Source organism: Cataglyphis hispanica, chromosome 1 (assembly GCF_021464435.1).
Source record: "Cataglyphis hispanica isolate Lineage 1 chromosome 1, ULB_Chis1_1.0, whole genome shotgun sequence".
Taxonomy (NCBI): Eukaryota; Metazoa; Arthropoda; class Insecta; order Hymenoptera; family Formicidae; genus Cataglyphis; species Cataglyphis hispanica.
In genome coordinates, this window is record NC_065954.1 from 1,720,194 (window position 1) to 1,740,610 (window position 20,417).

The window sequence follows — 20,417 nt, forward strand, 5'->3', positions numbered from 1 at the left end:
AGTCGTAACATTACAAGTCATTATCTATTTTCGGGAATGTATTTTGATTCGCAGAAAAATATCCGTATTCTATCTCCAATGTATAGTCCAAGGTGTGTGTGTGTGTCTATATGTATAAGCTACAATATATGTCTGTGCGTCGGAAACAATGAGGACTAGCAGTAGGTGGAAATATTATGTTGCACAATGTACCCATTTTCCAGACACCGCACCATCGTTTGTCTCTCTTGATGAATTAGAAATATATTATTTCTAAACATTATCAGTATACTTCCTTATTTTAAAATTCTAACGCTAAGTGAATATATAATATGTATGCAGTGGATGCCAGTACAGAGAGAACACGGTTTAAGGTTTATATTAATCACATGTAACCATGATTTCTTGATAAATGTCGGATTCCTTTCGATATTGCCAATTTATTATAAGAAATACTGTGAAAGACACACAAGCATCCTGAACACAGAAAGTCTTTAATGCAATAAACATCAAATGTTCTTTTTTCTGTATTTTTTTTTTTTTCTCTTATATACTCGCCATCTTTTTTCCGAAAATGCACAGATGATCTGCCTGGCTTCACACTCGGTAGTTAAAATTGCGTCTATAGATTAGGTCTGTCTGTCAATAATAAACATAAGAGAATATTAGGCCGTGGCCTCCTCTGCATCACCGTTATTCTCGGCTTCGACGCACTTTTCATCGAGTCTCGATTTTTTCTCGGGACTCGCACCATCCTGTGCATCTTCTGCTGCATCAGCCCCAGCCGTTGATTTCCTCTTTACGCAACAGCTATCGGCAGGAGCATCTAAAATTAAATAAAAAAAAAAGAAATATATTAATTACTACAAGCGTTTCTCTTTGAATTCTAATTATATGACAATATCTTTTAATAAATACCTGTAGAATCCCCATTTTCCGTAGATTCTGCTTCTTTCTCATCAACTTCTTTCTCCTCGCTTGAGCCATTCTCTTTGGTTTCTTTTGTGTCCCCATTTTCAGATGCTTTTGAATCTTCATCAACAACTTCCTCTTCGACAACTTTCTCTTCAACTACCTTTTTCTGAGGAGTAGTGACTTTGGTTTCCCTGGAAACAATAAGCAATAATATAAGTATAGCATATTTTACATAACACAAAAAAAATTATAACCATTGTTTCACATGAGAATATAGAATCTTTGCTGGTTCAAAATTTAAAGCTGAGATTGTTTGCACTACCTAAAATCGAGAGATCTTTTAGCTGTTCATGAACAACAATTTCTGTTTCAATCTAATTGCCTGGTTTTGGATAACTTTAATTTTATTCCAATAAATATTGCAATATGATATTTCAGATGAAAGCTCCATATTTGATTCTAGATCTAATTAATTTCCTATAAATATTTAGTGATATTGAGGGCAGTGCTAGAACTCCTACCAAGTATTTCTCAAGGTTCTTAAGAAATTCATAAATTTGCTATCACAGACTTTTTCAATTCTATTTAAAATTATTTTAGAATGTTATGGACAGTTATAAATTGCCTAGAAAGCCTAGAAAGGAATCTGCTAAAGATACACAGGAATTTTTTTGAAATCAACGTCAAGCCTAGGTTATAAAGCCAACCTGTTGATTGTATTTTTCAAATCTTTAATAACATTTTAAGTTTATCCGCAATATAGCTACACAAAATCGTATGTAAATTGGAGAACAGTGACAGTGACTTTGACAGTGGCTGGCTGGCTAGCTCTCAACGATATAAGGTAGGAAATAGGGACGCCGCCAACTGTGGCGACATCTAGTGAGGTTAATATTATCCTCCTTCCCTCTTTCCCCTTCAGGTCTCCATGTCCCAAAACAACCACCGCCATTACTATTTCTATTACTACACTATTACTACTACCACTACCATCGCACATTCACATAATCCGCACCGAAGGTTTCAGTGTGACGAATCGTGCTTGCGTATGGTATATATAGGTATATATATATATATATATATATATATATATATATATATATATATACACATATAATACATAACATGCAATATACACGCGTTCTCTTTATATTCTCTCTTTCAACATCGGTCTTTTTACGCGTGCGTAGAAACGTAAAGAATGCCGTTATCCCTAACCGCTATTATTCATCTTGAAAGCAGTATTGAAACCGATACATAATTGATTAAAGATGGATATAAATATATAAATCTTCTCTCTGGACTTTTCTCGCGCGTTTTTTCACCAAGATCAAAATTTTTGATCTCATCTTATATCGTGTATATACTTGGCTTGATGAAGGATTTCCGCGGGAAATATCGTGCGATAAATAAACCGCTTGCCATCGTCGTCACGTTATCTTTAGGGACGTCTAATCGACGCGAACCAACAGATCGATACGTCGTCGACCGCTTTCAGGTCGACGCGCGTGGCGGAGAAAGGACCGACGGCTATACGATGATGATTTCTCTCGATGAGAATGAACGAGTCACGTGAAAAAAAAAAAAACATTGTTTTCTCGCGACAAGACAAGGAAAGAAAATCGTTCTCGTGTATTTACTCTGACGTTCTCTCTGACGAGGGTAGTTCACACGGAAAACGTGTTGCGCGTGTACGATTTGTTTGTATGAATGTATGTGTGTGTGTGTGCGCGCGCGCCGTATGTCATCTATATAGGCGACGTAAACAAACGAGCGAAGTGGCCGAGAGCGAGGGACAAAAGGAATACGAGGCCGCTGCCGATCGTCCACGATGCGCTCGTCTTTGATCGTGCGAGGGCGGGCGGTCGCGGGGGACGGTGAGCAGAAAGAGAGAGAGAGAGAGAGAGAGAGAGATAGGGCGAGAGGATCCGACGCGGGGACGACGATAAAGCCGCCATGAAAATCGCCGCAAGTAGAGCACGCGTAGCGCGCGCAGAGGCGAGGGCAGGTAATTTCCAACGATCGTTAAGCGTACCGCGAATCGGCCCGAGAATATCATCGTGGCGAAGATATTGTAGTGAGAGAGAGAGAGGAACAACGCTCGATCCTCCTCCCGCGCGAACCGCACGTCGCCCCTTCTCCTCGTGGTCGCCAACTTTTCTCGCAACGATTCCACGAGTATCTTCGCGATAATTTGAAAGCAAACGGACAAGGGCGATGAGAAAATAATCCAATAATCATAACGACGGCGATGATGATAATCCCGAAGAGAGAAAAATCGACGCAAGATCGTCCGATCGAGCGAAAACGTGATCTCGTGCGCGCCAAAGGGAACCGACGCCGTACGCGCGCGGTCGCGCGATTTTTTTCTTCGTCGACGAATCGATACCGCGTATTTATGCACTGGTAGATGCATGTATATACTCACTTGGCCTCTGTGTCCGCCATATCGATCGATTTGATCGCGAGAAATCCACGCACGAATAGCACCGAATCTGTAAAAAGCACACCTCTCAATCTACACGGCGGTTACGCGTCTTCTACGCACCGGTAAGCACACGTCGGAGATTCCGGTAACACCGCTGCCGCGTACCGACGCGCAAATGGCAGAGGGAAACGCGCACTGATTCGCCCGAGACCCGAGCGACTCCGGCCCGGCCGGCGGGCCGGCGGCCTTCAAACGCTTTTCTTTCCCGCTCGTTTACAGATGGCGCGACCGTCGCGTCGTTGTCTCGCCTGCGCGCGCGCCGTGCTCGCGTCTCACTTCTCGCGTCTACAAAGGAAATCGAGCCCTCCCGATTCTTAATGTCTTAACGCGAATAACTGCGTTATCGCGTTGTATAATATCGTCTTTATTTCAACGTTATTGTATATCTAAGGTTTTCTTGCTATTATAATATTATAATAATGTTATCGAACGTAATCGAGAAGAAAACGGATAAGAAATATATAACGCGTACACTTGCTGTTGAATTTAATTTGATGTTTTTTTATTTAGTATAATAATTTTATTAGTTAGTTTTTTACATTGTATAAAGCTATATTTCTTTATTCGTGAAAATGTTAATGCGATTATTGAGATATGGGTTAATATTTTTTCAACAACTGAAGTTTGTGTCGGTCAATTCCTAATTCCTATACATCGATACATCGTTTATTGCGAACGTAACCGTTATATTTATTCCTTGTTCCTCATATCTTATTCAATGCGTCCTGTTTTTTCCGCCGTTATCGTGCGATTCTATCGTGTAACATTATGATTTGTAAAAATATCGTTCGCATCAGGTATGCTGATCCTAAGCTTTACAAAGACAAATCCATCGGAATCCAATATATAATATAAATAAAATATATCTAAGGATATTGATTATTTTTTTTATTTATTCGAATTTCAGAAAAAGACACGACATCGCAGTTATATCTTCGAAGCGAGGTTACAGTGGAGGGATACGAGGATAGATCATAGATGACAGTGAGTAGTGCCAAAGTACAACAGTCTTATACATAAGAGAGAGATCACGTTCGAAAGCATGAAAACGTATTACGATTACTATCCACGCCAACGCCATCGAAAGCGAATAAAATAAAGGTAATAACGACGTCGCGCAAACGCGGACATTATTCGCGGCGCAAAGTTCGCTCCATCAGCGAAGGTAGCGACATCATTTCGATGTCTCGACGATATTCCCCTTCTTTAGCCGCGTCCCTTCTACCCGGGACATCCACAATTACAACTCGTTTAGCATCGAAAAATTCGTACATTTCCGGCGATTTATTTTTCAAGTCGAACGAATCGCGTAATTCGTTTGGCGCGATTGTGCGAATTTCATGCCTCGTCGAATAATTCGCCGCATCGATTAGATCGTTCTCGCTCGCTCGTAACGCGAGGCTCGAGCATCCGGACAATCGCGTCTATGCGCGGCGTGCTTGCGAAAGTTCTAGAAGTTTCGCGGCATGGCAGCACTTCCGGTGTGCGGGAAAGGTGCGCGACGAGCGCGACGTATCGTGCTGCTCGCCGCCTTCAAGTCCATGTTACAGGTTGCTCTCGAACTCGATAAACGCGACGTTTTCCTCGTAAGACTGCAATAACGTTGCGGGTCGCCGGAGAAATCGGCCCTCTCGAGCGGACACTCGATCTCTTTTTAGAAACAGGTTGCGGTTACGTATAGCTATCCCTTATAGGCTACAGCCTATAGGCTTCCGCTTTCTCGAAGAATCTTTTATCGCGGAATATCAATGGGAGGGAAATATCGCGAAAAAGCGCACATACATGTGTATAATAACTTCTTTTGAAATTACTATTTATTCAGGACGTAATTATCATTATAATAATCGTGCTTTTTAAGGCGAGTCGTTATTAGTTACGGTAATTAATTCGACGATTAATCGTGTGTTAGCTGAATGTTTGATAAATGTAAAAATTGAGCAAGAATATAAGGAAAATTTATTAATTTATTCTAATTTAATTCCCACGAGAACATAATAAAGACATCAGAAGACAAATTTATATTCTAAGGATAATATATTTTTATAAAAAGCGTTCTCTCTCTTTGAATTATTTATATAACATGGAATACTTTTTATTAATCGTCATTGTGAGCGCGCGCAATTTTTGGCTGTGCCACACTTGCAGCAGCGTGTCTTTTCGTCCGTTCCGTAAATATATTTTTTGTTCTGGCACACGTGCTGGCAGTCCACGTAAGCACGAAGATAACCAGAGCGAGCAGCAGCTGCCGTACAGGTGAGGCGAGGTGGCCAGATGCCTCCTTCCGAGTATCTTTCGAAACCGACTTGATTCGAGTCTATAGACCCGCTCGAAATTTTCGATCAAACTTTCACGGAGGAAAGAAAATCGAATATGCGTTTATAAGAATGGAATATTTGCTCCTTTTCGTTCTTTAGCTCATCTTTGCGCGTTCTCTCTCTCTTTCTTTCTCTCGTTCCCTGTTTCTCTTCCTTTTTCTCTCCCACATGTTTTCGTCGAGACAAATTTGTGGCAGTGGCTTGTCTCTTTTTTTTTTTTATTTCGGAATCCTTACGTAATCACTTGTGGCAAGCCGTCGTAATAAATTAATGACATTTGCGTTGATTATGTTAAGGATTATCTGGCTGTCGGTACAATCGTTTCACGGTGACGGGCTTGCTCGAAACTCGCGAGTATTCGATAAGAGCCGAGCTCGTTTTTTACTGGGTCAGTGGATGTGACCGCGGGTCTATTCCAATGACAGTAACCTATATTCGCTTTTGCAGTATCGAGATCGCTAAAGATAGCAGTGCGGGACATCTAAATTTTCATTTCGCTGGACCAAATTTTCTCTTTGCTTCGGCGATACGTCGCTCTTATTAAAATGCACTTTGCCATGCACTTTCGGATAGGGTAGTTTTAGGTTTCCCAATGATAATTCGTGTTTACGCTTTCGCGATAGAGAGAGAAAGAGGGAATGAGAGAGAGAGAGAGAGAGAGAGAGAAACAGAGAGAGAAAGAGAGAGAAATCAGAATTAGAAATGGAAATATACCGGCAGTGGTCGACATGTATTTCCAGTGGAGCCTACATACGAATACGCTTATTAATAGCGCCCCGAATAAATACCATCTCAAGGATACGAGCTCAGTATTGCGTTTTCGCGACGATCTATACAAAGTCTCTGTGAAAGCGCGCGCGAGGCGTAAAGGAACCTATTAAATAATTCGCATGTAGAGCATATAGTATATTACAAAAGAAGCTGAATTTTAAGGAAAAGTATTCTTTAAAAGATAGATTTTATCTCGTTGTAGATAATAATTAAATTTCTGTATATTGAGATGAGAAGAAAACGAATAAAAAATTTGAGTCGACCATGTATATTAAGATAATGAGATGCATCTGCAAAACATTTCGGAATAACTTAAACAACACTTTATAGGAAAAGTCTATATTTTTGATAAATAATATACGAGAGAGATTTTTAAAAAGAATTGAAAAAATAATGTTTTTTTTTTTATAGTCATTATTATACTCGTAGAATTGTATTTATGAAATTTGACACAAAATTTTGGAAGAAAATTTTCTATCTTTATTTTTATTGCTTTAGTTTTATAATTTCTCATTTCATCTTTTCTCGGCGAGATGTTCCACGTAAGAAACTAACGTGCTTCCCTTCGACAAATTGGCTCGGTGCTTCGGGTCATGGAATCAATAGAGAGCGCGTGGACGCGCGCATCCTGTAGGGTAGAATCAAACCGGGCTTAACCCTAAACAGTACAAGCAAACTCCCACAGGTCCTTTGTGTATCCCCAACAATATTGGAACACGCAAACGGCAGTGGCATACATGCAAATTATGTGGGCTATTTTTGTGATAAACAAGAGAGGTGCACGTGACATAAAGTACACAAATAATACATTTATACATATATATATATATATGAAAAATCAGATTGTAAAAAAGAAAATTTCGAGTCAAATTAAGGACGTGTATTGCCATTTTATATTTTATTAATTATAAAAATGTACATCAAAAAATACTAGCAATTTTTTAACTGTAAATTTATAATAACGTGAAATTATATGAAAATTGACGTATTATTTTTAATGTATTACTAGAATATTATCTATTTCTTCAGATATAAAACATCTTTTTCTCCTGTCAAGTAGGTTGCCTATTTCCAAGATACTCATTCGATAAACCAATATTTTTAAATCTATATTGTGCTCGATTAATCAGCCAGTTATTATTATAGCCGTTCAGCGGTATAAAATTCTCGACGTAGATATAATTTATATATACGCCACGCATATGTATCTTGTGGTCTGCCTTTATATATCCAGCGTAACGTTCACAACACAGCGGTGTTTCGTACGAAAATGCCGCGTGTGTTCGAGCTGGCCTGACCCGATCGTACCTTTCGGACTCGCGGGCAACCGGTTCGCGCTTCGTCCCGTTTTCTCCTCGCGTCCCGTCCCCTCATCCCATTCTCTAGGCCACCCCTATTTCTCTCTTTTCTTTTTTCCTCCCTCTCTCTCCGGCTTTCCTGTCGGTTGACCGTTCTAAAACCGCGCCGCCTCTATCTACAGTTGGAAACTAATCGGCAAAGGATTATCACAGGTCAGCGGGTGTTCAACCTTCCGTACACCTACCTATCTACCTACCTATCTACCACGGTTCGATACCGCGATATCCGGTCGATCATTATTAATAGACCAGTGCCGTTGTCGCCGGTAACGACGTCCCCGCCGAAACTCTCGTGTTATAACGCACGCGCTCGATTGCGATATCATCGCACGTTTATTCGATTCTGGGCCTCTCGAACCGGTTCCCCCGTTGACGTGACTGACAGCAACAAGTCTCGTCTGTTATTCCCTGACCGTGATATTCTATGCGGCGTTCTCACACGACATGACATTTGTAGTACTCGCACGTAAAGAGGACCGATTTATTCGTCTTTCTCGCGCTCGCTTTTAATAGGTATTTTCACGTGTCACCGAAATTAAAGAGGCCGAGCGAGAAGTCTTAAAAGACTGACGTTTTTCTATGAAAGAACATTGTATAACGATACAAACACTTTTACGTAAATACTTTCGAGGCTCTATACATCTAATAATTTCACGAATTGAATTAAAACGGCCGATTTCACTCGTACAATGATTGCTGTGTTTTATCTCCAAACACCAAGCGATGAAATTTTTTTAAGTAGCAATACGTATTGCTTACAAAAATATATTGCACACGTAATGCATGAAGTAATTCTCGTTTAATTTTCGTTTAATTCCATTTGTATGGATGACTCGCTCGACCTCTCCTGCGAGATTCGATAATCCTGCGATAAGAAATACTATTATGATAAAGCGCCGGGTTGTATTCTTGATCTGCACAGAAGCTGAATGCAACATAAATTAACTGGCGCTACGGAAATATCTTTTAATTAAGAAATTAAAGAGATGAAAGCAAACGCGTAAACGACTCGCGATAAAAAAATTATAGATGAATATCACACATTGTTGAAAGAAGAAAAGGATAGCATCAAAGCATACGCGCTGAAAAATATCATTTTTTCAACACATTATCTGACGAACTTTATGCTAGTTTCGCTGTGGTTAGTACTTTAATAAATTTTGCGTATCGATCTAACTCTCTTGACATTCAGTAATGGTAATACTACGATCCCATCCAATCAAATTCGCTATTAGCAAATGATAAATTCGCGAATCTCTGCAGTGTAAATAGTCGAATAAGAGTATATAAAAGAGCCTCGACGGAGGCGTGTAGCATAGTAACGGCAGAGAAAGGTTTCGCTCTCGCAGACACGCACGCGAGAATTTGCGGGAGAGTGAATTTTTATCGCGACGTCGTAACGGGCGACAGCATATCGGGTACGGCATTAGATTGCACGCGATAATGCTCGGCGGTTATGTGTGCGTTCTATGTGTCTCCTTCGTTCGTTTTCCAAGCGATAAAAGTCAAGCGCGAGACTCGCTCGCGAGAATCCTCACGACGTGACGCGCTATCCGCGACGGAGATAAAAGCGCGATCGTGGCGGGCGTGTGACCTCCGGAGCGCTTCCAAATTTCAGAAACAACCTTGACGGGATACACGATGTTAAAGTTTTTCGGTCGGCTGACTCAGAGGGCCGTCCTCGGAATCGAAGAACGTGACACAATCATCTTCTCGGAGCTCGTCGTGCGATCAGGGCTGACTCGAGACAGCTCCAGGGCCCTGACTTTACAGAACGATCGGTATTTTTTAAAGAAAGGAGAGATGTAGAGAATAGAATGAAGAAATCGGGTCAGGGCTATTCTTTTTCCAAATTCGAGCTATACATGTTTCGATAGTTTTTTTTTTTTTTTTTTTGATAAAAGTATAGATAATAGATTAGTTCAAGGATAATATTCTTTATAATGAAGATGTAATCAACTGACAAATGTAAAAAAATGTGATTAATATAAACTTTAATGCCATCTTAGACAGAAATTTCGATAATCATTAAACATATGTTTTATTAATCTCCGTTTAATTATACCTTACTATATATTTTTCAATTTCTCCAAGACTGCCGCATAAACTTCGATTACGGACGTCAATGATTCGCATTAATTAACGTGTATGTGATGTGTACGTAAGCGATATCGGATTAAAATGCGATTTTAGAATCTGAAAAATTGTCTAAATGGCCGCTCGGAGAGACGCAGCGACGTTCCGCTTTTGTACACGCGTGTTCATCACGTGACGTCGCACGAACATCGCCGAGGAGAGATAATTCTCGGACCAGCTCGATCGCACCTCAGTGCTTAGTTCCGAGTACCTCATCGTGGTGGCAGCATCTGTCGATTCGGCGCAGCTCCCATACGATGCTACATCTCTCGGTGACAGGAGGAAGCAACAGCTGACTCGCGGCGCACAGTAGCTCTCTCGTCTCCCGGAGAGGCATCTCGTCACTTTCGCACTCGTGCGAAAAACCCCCCGAACGAACGAGCGAGCGGAAGAAGTGTCGCGTCGCCATCTTTAGGCACGGTTGTAGCCGTCTCCGCCGACGTCATCGCCGTCATCGTCGCCGTCGCCGTCGTTGTTTGGCCGACGACGCGTGCGAGAGTCCACGACAATCTTTGGACCAACGGTGTTGTTAGCGCCGTGCGCCTCCCGTGGTGCTGACGCGAACGCGAAGTGATATCGCCGTGAGAGCAAAAACCCCCGACGACATCGGCTGTGCGCGTCGTACGCGCTCGATTACATACGTGCCGAGGCCGGGGCGCGAGGAAGCGAGGTGCGCGTCGCGAGTAGCTTCCTCGCCCGACGAGACGTCCAATAATACTCCTCTCCAGATCCACTGTCACTGTCTTCGTTCGCGAAGAGGAACGTGACTGTGGGGGACAAGGACTTGGCGAGAACGAACGAATGAACGAACGGTAAGTGGAAACGTGTGATCCTCGGGAGTGTCGTTCGACTGCTGTTGTCACGTCAAAACGAGATCGCGATTCACATATAATCAGTGTGCATTTCGTTCCTTCGGATATTAAACGCGCGCAAGTGAGCTCTACCGTACGTGTGAGTGACAATCAACGGAGTCTTACGCTGACTGTGACTTTGCTCGGGATATGAGACTGAGACAATAGTAATCGGCCGTATTCGAGAAACGGAGCGGGCCGAATAGACGGACATTGAAACGGGTGGGACAGAACGGCACGAGCGTGCGAGAGAAAAAGAAAGAGAGAGAAACGGCAGCCGTGCTGGACGACAACGACGACTAACTGGCACAATTGACAGGGAAGATGGCGCGAGTCGCGGACGAGGATCGCTGCTGACCCATTTTTTTTCCGACGCGCCAATTCTCCGGGTGTCGGGAGCCTCGCCGAAGGACGACGGAGGAGAAATCTCTCCCTCGCCCCTTCCCCTCTCACTCTCGGGCGAGCACCGTTTGCGGAGTGTGGTGACATTCGCCGGGAGAAATATAATATCGGCGACAGCAGGGAAGGCAAGCCGTGAGGAGAGTGTAAGAGAAAGAGAGGACGGATTCGGGAGTTGCGCCGGGAGAGTGCCCTTTCGTGCCGCGCTCGCGCGCGCGCCTCTCCTCCTGCGTGTATGTGTGTGTAACCCGTTTTTGTACCGTGTGATAATCGCGCGAGTGTGCGTGCCTGTCTCTATCTTTCTTCTTCGCGTGCGATCTGTCGCCTTTCCAGCGTGTCGCGAGGTCATCGTCGCGTTCCTCGCGAAAAATCTCCTCGAAGGACTTGGTTCGGGTACAAGGACATAACGCTACGCGAAGATCCGTCGTTATCGTCGTTACCCTTGTCTCTTCGTCTAGTTTTCGAGGTGCGACGAGGTGACAACTGGCCACCAGCAGCGCGCGGTAGAAGGTGGCAAAAATTCTGAGGAAACCGGAGCTCGGCAGAGCCCTGGCAGGCTCGGCGGACACGGACGTACGCCGACGAAGACGTAGCAGTCCTCTGGATTATCTCGAGTCCCGTAGAGCTGCCCTGGCAGGCTCGGGCATCAGCGCGGCTAAAATGGGCAACAATGCCGCGACTGCTAACAAGAAGGTCGATGCCGCCGAGAGCGTCAAGGAGTTTCTCGACAAGGCGAAGAAGGAATTCGAGGACAAATGGAAGAAGAATCCAACCAACACCGCCGCTCTCGACGACTTTGAGCGCATCAAGACTTTGGGCACCGGTTCATTTGGTCGCGTGATGATCGTTCAGCACAAACCAACCAAGGAGTATTACGCCATGAAGATACTCGACAAGCAAAAGGTCGTCAAGTTGAAGCAGGTGGAGCACACGCTGAACGAAAAGAGGATACTGCAGGCGATCAGCTTCCCGTTCCTCGTATCATTGCGCTTCCACTTCAAGGATAACTCTTACCTGTACATGGTGCTGGAGTATGTGCCCGGTGGCGAGATGTTCAGCCACCTGCGCAAGGTCGGCCGCTTCTCGGAGCCGCACTCGCGTTTTTACGCGGCTCAGATTGTACTGGCGTTCGAGTATCTACACTACCTTGACCTGATCTATCGGGATCTGAAACCGGAGAATCTGTTGATCGACTCACAAGGTTACCTCAAGGTCACCGATTTTGGCTTCGCCAAAAGAGTACAGGGTCGGACGTGGACTCTGTGCGGCACCCCAGAATATTTGGCGCCCGAGATCATCCTCAGCAAGGGCTACAACAAGGCCGTGGATTGGTGGGCGCTGGGCGTTCTGGTTTACGAGATGGCCGCAGGATATCCTCCATTCTTCGCCGATCAACCGATCCAAATCTATGAGAAGATCGTGAGCGGCAAGCCACGCTTCCCCTCGCACTTTGGTTCCGACTTGAAGGATCTGCTGCGCAACCTGCTGCAGGTTGATCTCACCAAGAGGTACGGCAATCTCAAAGCGGGCGTGAACGACATCAAGGGCCACAAGTGGTTCGCCAGCACTGACTGGATAGCCGTCTTCCAGAAGCGAATAGAGGCGCCGTTCATACCGCGCTGCAAGGGACCAGGCGACACCAGCAACTTCGATGATTATGAGGAGGAAACCCTGAGAATCTCGTTGACGGAGAAGTGCGCCAAGGAATTCGCCGAGTTTTGAACGCGGCGTCGGCTCGGCAAGTTGTTCGTAACAGGAGGTGGATACGCACGTCATGTGCACGTCGTCGTAGTCGCGCCTCGTGGACGGGCCAAAGTGGCGCGGCCCTTCTTCGTCGTCGGTGTCGTCGTCACCACGTTGGTGGTTCGCTTTTTTCGAAAGAGAGTAAGAGAGCGTGAGAGAGAAAGGCGAGAAAGAGAGAAGGATGTATATGTGTGCCGGCGCGCGCGAGCGCATCCTCGTGTAACCGAAGCTCTCGCAACGCGAAACGGAGATTCTCGGGACGAAGTTTCTCGCGTAAACGATAGGATGGTAGGAAGGATGTGTTATCTAAGAGAGAAAGAGAGAGAGAGAGAGTTGCGTGTGTGAGAGAAAGAGTAAGAGGAAGAGAGAAAAGAAGGATATGCGAAGCGGCGCGAGGCAATTCGGACACGTTTTGTTGCGTTTCGCGAATGAAATTAATTAAAGAGAAGGAAAAGAGAAATACGGATGGATAAGGGACGTTTATACGCCGGCGCGTCGAGCATTCAAAAATTATAGATACACATAATTCTCGGTTGTTACGTATGTGTGTAGTAGACGTCATACGCCAGCATCACTTTTTACATGGAGAAATCTGTTTTTTTTAGCCGGTCAATCGATTCATTAACGTCATAACGGCTGTATAATATATATATTGTGTGTCCCTTCATATCTCCCTACTCCTCCTCTCTCCCCTTTCCTCCTACTCTCCCTGTTCCCCCGAGACAGTTTCATAATCCGATTTATAGAGAGAGAGAGCCATGTGTAAAGTTTATTCCTAATGATTAACTAGTAGTATATCGGAAATGTCACCGTACCGAAGTTACCTTGTGTACATATAGCCTTTCATTGCTTTGACGAACGACGTTCTCTCCTTTCCTCCGTTCCCCTGCCTCACAAACGCAGCGTCCTTCTCTTCCTCGATGTTTTCCCCAAAACTTTCGATAGCTCCTCCCCACTCGTCCATTCGTTTAGCCTCGCATTACGCACACACATGAATCAAGAGAGGTACCGTACTATGAAACAAGTCATATCGTGCATCGTTCGTTGTCTACTATTTGTCTCTATCCTCTTTATTCGTTATGAGTGAGAGAAAGAGAATGAGTGAGAGAGAGAGGGAGAGAGAAAGACAGTACGATCTGCGTACTTCCAGTGAGTACGATTCACATTTATATTACTAGTCGTCACACACAACACACACATACATACACACACAATAATTTTGAGATAATTTATATATTAAAACACATTTTTCTCATCGATCGCGCCGATGACGGGCCAATTGGAGGAGACGATATATAGTTTCTTTATATTCGCGATAAAAAAAAAATGTCACGTGAGACATATTTCTATATATATATGCAAGCAAATCGGATGTGTCCATCATTGAGGTGATTTTGCACGCGATCAACTTCCGATTATTATAGTTTCTCTTGCATAGCATTTCATTCTCGATATATTATTATCTGCATTATCTTGGAAGATTAAATGTTTAATTTTCTAAGATAAATGTGCAAACGTACAGAGATACTAGCCATCTCGAATTATTATATAGAAAAAAAAGAGAATCGCCTTCCCATATATAATGATCTAATCTACTGGCATAAGAACATCAATATTGGAAGAAACGAGGAGCTATCAAGAATTGTAAACAGTTTAAATCACTACCAGCTTTCTCGTAAACGCGAGTTTTAATGTACATGCGAACGTGATCGTCGATATTGTCGTGAGATTTAAATCTCTCTTATCTTACTATCGTCTTTGAACTTAAAGATTCGCGTAAAGTAAAAGGGGAACATAAGTATAATTGTGATTAACGATCTTGACGACATAAATGTAATATCGGCAAAAAAATGAAGCGCACGGCAATGTAGGGCACGGTAAAAAGTACTAAAAATCGATGGCGAATTAATAAGCACCGTAGATACTAACGAAGCGTGTCGACGATAAAGATTACTCGATTGGAAGCTAATGGCAACGGTGGCCGCGATTACACGATCGAAGATTGCATTAGCCACGCGCGAGAGATCATCACTTTTTCTCTCGGGGAAGATCGAGACGACGCAAAACACTCTTTCACGCGTTGACGTCAATGTCGATGCACGAAGTTTCGTTAATGAGTAAAACGATCGTTCGGAATTGGATTGGGCACACGCCAGCGCGACGTGGCCGGCCGAGAAGGGGAATCGATTCAGCGGTGATGGGTTAACACGCGCGCGGACAATGCGGAGAAAATGCGGCGCGATAACGTTACGAAACTTTTATATCCTTTTAGCATTCGTGATAAGTCGAGTACGAGCTTGGTGGTAATCGCGCGTCTAATATTAATCTGAGATTTCAGAGCTTCTCGTTTACAAGTCGAACGAACTCCCGATTCTAGTTGACGATTCAGGCGCATCATATCAAATTTCATTGTGTCAAAAAATGAAATCTCGTAAATATCGCACGAGAATAAATTATTCAATTATATATGGGTAATAAGCTTGCATCGCATTTTTCAATATATTTTGGTGTTGATGTCGCTGATAATTTTCTGAGCGTTATAAACGCAGACAGAATTTTATCGGGAAATCATTAGATTACGATCGCGAGCAATCAGCTGATTGACGAAGGGAGGATCGTCACGAGCCTCTGCAATATCCGGTTAATAAGATACGAAATGCGAAAAAATAGGCAAAGGATCCGTTGCACGTGCGAATGTAATTTTGCAAGTGAGAGGGTAGATCAAAGTGGGAGGTCTTCATGTCCATATATATCCTTCGTGCCTCTATACACGAATGCATACGCCGTTCGTTTGCACACGCCGCGACGTTATGAAGGAATTAGAATGAGAAAGAAAATGGCATAGCGGTACGAGACGCAGCGAAATAAATGAAGCACTTGGCGCGGCTTCGTGACGAGATTTTCAAATAACGAGAACTTGGCTGACGCGATATGCAATTGCGCTTGCAAATGTACGCGTTGTATACTCGCGCGTGTGTCAAGAAGTAACAAAACACTGGAAATAATAGAACATTTGAACAGAATTAAGACATTTGATTAAAATTGTCTCAATATGATATCGAGATAGTGCGATAAAAATAATTACAAATTATTTGCTTTAATTTTTTTCGCGCTCTTTCTATTTTTCCATTTTGCAGTTGAAATATATTCTATTACTCCTAGTTTTTTAATTGATATTGTAAGAACTCATTACTCGATTTAATTATATAAATTCATACACAATGACAATCGTGTTGTAAACATATGGTTTAATGGAGTTTCTCATATTTGTTTCTCATTATTCGAATTTTAGTTGCGTCAAACAGATTACTCTAATTGCGGATAATCTGACAGTTTTATTTATTATGAAATCGATTATAAATATCGTGGATAAAAACATTTTCAAGTTTCTTGGCAATTGAATTTTATTCAAATGGATTTAATATGCGTGATAATTTAATACGTAGATATATTTATAATTATAATTTAATGTTTTTGAACTGAAAAATATATATAGTCTACGTTTGTTTTCTGAATGAAAAAGACAGTATCTTATTCAAACATATGACATTTTTAAAGGATAACAAATTTTTTTTTTTTTTTTTGTTTGATTTTTGTCAACTCGAGCATTCTGTTTTTCAACTGTTTACAGTAAGCTGGATTATCTCCCTGGATGGATTACTCTATCCTCCTAATGACTATTGAGTCAATTTACATTTTCAAAATATTAATCATAAATTGTCAATAATGAATTCAGATTTTTTAAATAGTTTGCTATCGCGCTTTTCAACCCGCAACATATCGACAAATATGAATTTATCTTTATTCATGTAAAGCGCCAACACATATCCTTAAATCACATACTTAGGTTATATAATAGTTATTCAACTATTACGATATTTATCTCGTCTCGGAATTCAACGAGAATTTGCATTTTTTTCATACAACATGAAACCGATTAATATATCTCAGGAGTTGCATTGTTGCGATTTAATGTAACTTTTTTTCTCCGCAAGCAACATTTCATCTCTGCTTTTTTCTTCATTCGATTTAGGTAAATACACCATATAGCTATAAACGTTGGCTAACAGCTTTCGATCTCTTTCCGACAATTGATCCAAATTCAATATTGATATTCCAAATTAAAGTAGCTATCCATGAGTAAACATGGCTAACATCTATAATACTGCAGAATTTGATAAAATATGAGATAAAAAATATGGCATTGGAGGAGAGAGAAAAGGGGAGATAGATATCCTTTAATAATGTCACGCGAGCTTTGTCGCGTATAATTTTGAAACTTAAATGCCATATCTGAAGAGCGAATCTAACTTCTGTAAGATCGTGACCCGTTTACGCATTTCCGACGAGCATGATACGCGTAAATATTACATGAGATACATGAGCAGATATCATATGCGAATCGCCATTATCATAAACGATTCGTCACGAAGACACGATTATTATAATTCATCTAATAATTATTATTAACTAACATTTTTCACATCATACTTTATAGAAAGTGATATGTCGTCGTCGTCGTCGGAAACTTGGAGAACAAAAACTTCTCGAAAGATATCGATCAGAATATTTGAGTAGTCACATCGCGACAGTTATGCGTCCACGTGGAAAATTCGCATCGTTTTATATCGATCGTAAGAAATAATCTCTTTAAAATAATAAACTTTCTTAGGTCGCGTTTTACAATTATTTTTGGAAAAAAATTAATTATATACTTTTTATTGTACGAGAGTAACAATATTTACCTAAAATTATTTTACCATCAGATTTTATTCATATGTCAATATTACGATGAAATTTTTATTGATATTCCTAATCGCCGTATAAATGAAAATTTCAAAAGAGATATCGGTATTTTAATCGCCAGGCAAACAATAATTTTTGTCAGATGATCGTGATTACGGCGATTGTTAATGCTTTTGTATTGATTTTATTGTCGAAATTATAATAAGATGACAGAACAATTATTATATCATCGATTATATGTTCTCGATAAGGATTTTCCTTTTCGCAAGGTATCTCGATCATTTGTTCCCCGTGGATAATACGATATTGACCGACGACTTGCGATATTAAGGGCTGTGTCAATAACAACGTAGGTACATCAGGAGCGTTACATGGTAATAAAAATAATTTCTATTTTTCACGGAAAAGTAATCTTATCGCGATCAAGTCTTGTCATCCATTGATCGCATAGCGCATAGAATAAAATTATCGTTTGAGATCGAAAGACAATATTTTTCAATTAAAATCTCCAATTGTAATTTTATATTTAATTCGACAGAAACGCACGAACATCAATTGCTCATAGGGAGCAATTTTAATGCATTCTCGTATCTTCCAATATATAATCCGCGTATGTAAAATTCAACATTTATTTTAATTTATTATTATATAAGAATCGTGAAATTATTTTTCTTTGTGAATAATATACTATTGTACACTTCATGCCTGGGGTAAATAGTTTCCCTGGAAGGTTGAATTGTTTCATAGTAATTACATAATAAAGTGCAGTATAATACAAGGCAACTGCCTAACAATTTCTTGTATTTTCTTTTACGTTTGCACGGCGCGCTTAAAATTTTTCAAATACTGTAACAAATACAAAGTTTATCGCGAATGAAATCGGTTGTTGCAAATTATTTTACGTGCGCAATCTAATTTGTTGACGTTCGTCTCTTGTTTTCCAATTGGCCCTGATGGCAGGGGGTTTGTTGCACCTGCGGGAAGCTTTAACCGACGTATTTATGACTCGCACGTATGCGAGCGCAAACGTTTCATGTAAATATTAGTAGTAGGTAACAAAATAGTACGTATATCATCGTGTTCCCCGTAGTGTGTGGCTCCTTTAGAGCAATTTTCCTCTGAATATCTTTGCGTTTCTCAGTTTAAAGCCAATGTTGCATCGACAGATCAAGCTTTTATCGGCTGTCCCTGGTTATTTCAATCAGACCCGATTTCGATCAATCTTAACTCTAGTTTAACTGATTCTATGTGTTTTTTTAGAGACGAAGATTTATATTCTCGCCACGCATTTAATATTAAAATGCTGCGACATTTTAGTTTTTGTTATCTAATATGAGGATGACGTTCAATGTTTGTATGAAATGAGAGAATTATGAGGCGCATTTAGCGTCGAATGTGTGACGAGAATTTACACGATAACTTAAGCTGCGGTTAGATTTAGCTGAGGTTGTCGAAAGCGTTGGATCTGCTTTTCTGTCTTCCCTTTCCCTTCCCCTTTTCTCTGTCTATATATCATAGCTAGAATTTAATTCAGGAAAGGGATGACGAATCGACAGAAATGCCCGATTGGCCGTGTCACGTAGCCCGAACAGCTATCTGTTGGTGTAACTCGGTGCTTAATCGTTTTATAACGCTCAGAGGATATGTACGTCAGCATAGGAACACGAAGGTAGGCACACAGGGACAACACACGTGTGTACCTGCAGATTTCCCCTGGCCCGTTGTATATTACTCCCGCAATTATATTACTTTTAATTCAGTGTTCTTTGGTATCACGCAGATGTCGAGCAAGTGTCATATTCTATCTATTTATATACATAGTTTATTCCTCGATCCAGCGATATATCCATTATTACGCAATCGCCGTACACACGCACACACGCATGTATACACAACACGCGAGTCTCTATGCGGATATATATTCGCCAGTTATCGAAACGTTTTCGTTGAAGTTCGTCTATCGTAAATTGCATCCGGCACGCGCGCCGCGCCTGCGGCGCCTTTATTATATTATACTTCGTCTCTTTGTCGCTTTATTATTGTATCTCCATATCTCCGGTCGTAGAGGCTTTAAACGTTTTTAAAGGTTTTTTTTTTTTTTTAAATTCAGTGAGGATGATACAAACTCGGAATACATTTATAAAAAGATCGAGTTATATAATTTTTAAATCGAAACACATTAATCTCATTAAAAATCCAATTATATAATAAGTACATAATTTTCTATTATTGTATAAGTTATTAATTAATTAAATAATTAAATTATTTTTATATCTCGATGTTCTGTTTATTTTTTAACATTAAAAATAAAATGCACCGGAAAAATCTCAGATACAATATTATTGCTAATTAAGTACGTATTGTGTGTGTGTGTGTTTCGATTTAAAAATTAATACAATAGTTATATATGTATATATATATATATATATTTTGTGTGCAGTCCTTTGTATAGAGCTATTTATAGAGAACTATTATCTATAATCAGAATAATATTTCTATATAGAATTATCAGTTTGCAAATTTTTAAAAATTTCCATTCTTCGACTAGAGTGTAGTAAAATTAATATGCTTCATCGCAATGAACATATTAATGTGAGTTTTCGTCGAATCTTATATTCGTCCTAATCAAAAAAATTTTCCTCTACGGCCCTCCAGTCCGTATCGCCGCTATTCCATCGAGAAAAAAAAGGAAAAAAAAAAAAAAAAAATCAGCGAA

The 20,417-nt window shown here is 41.0% G+C and overlaps 2 protein-coding genes across 2 annotated transcripts; one reads left to right on the forward strand and one right to left on the reverse strand.

The window, feature by feature from the left end:
- Positions 1–495: 495 nt before the first annotated feature.
- LOC126848147 (uncharacterized) lies at positions 496–3,547 on the reverse strand. The gene is made up of 3 exons (XM_050588823.1): positions 3,323–3,547; positions 898–1,085; positions 496–805 (listed from the first exon to the last, which is right to left on the reverse strand). Exons 1-3 carry the CDS (start codon positions 3,340–3,342, stop codon positions 645–647), a joined length of 369 nt encoding a protein of 122 aa, XP_050444780.1. The 5' UTR covers positions 3,343–3,547; the 3' UTR covers positions 496–644.
- A 3,829-nt stretch (positions 3,548–7,376) lies between these two features.
- Positions 7,377–20,209, forward strand: LOC126857800 (cAMP-dependent protein kinase catalytic subunit 1). Its single transcript, XM_050607958.1, has one exon. It carries the CDS (start codon positions 11,873–11,875, stop codon positions 12,932–12,934), a length of 1,062 nt encoding a protein of 353 aa, XP_050463915.1. The 5' UTR covers positions 7,377–11,872; the 3' UTR covers positions 12,935–20,209.
- Positions 20,210–20,417: the final 208 nt, after the last annotated feature.

Excerpts from the sequence above, each read along its gene's own strand:
- LOC126848147 (XM_050588823.1), bottom strand. The coding sequence starts at position 3,342 with ATGGCGGACACAGAGGCCAA. Across the intron at positions 1,086-3,322 it reads ATGGCGGACACAGAGGCCAA|GGAAACCAAAGTCACTACTC; the intron begins GTGAGTATATAC and ends TATTGTTTCCAG. Across the intron at positions 806-897 it reads GGAAAATGGGGATTCTACAG|ATGCTCCTGCCGATAGCTGT; the intron begins GTATTTATTAAA and ends ATTTAATTTTAG.
- LOC126857800 (XM_050607958.1), top strand. The coding sequence starts at position 11,873 with ATGGGCAACAATGCCGCGACTGCTAACAAGAAGGTCGATGCCGCCGAG.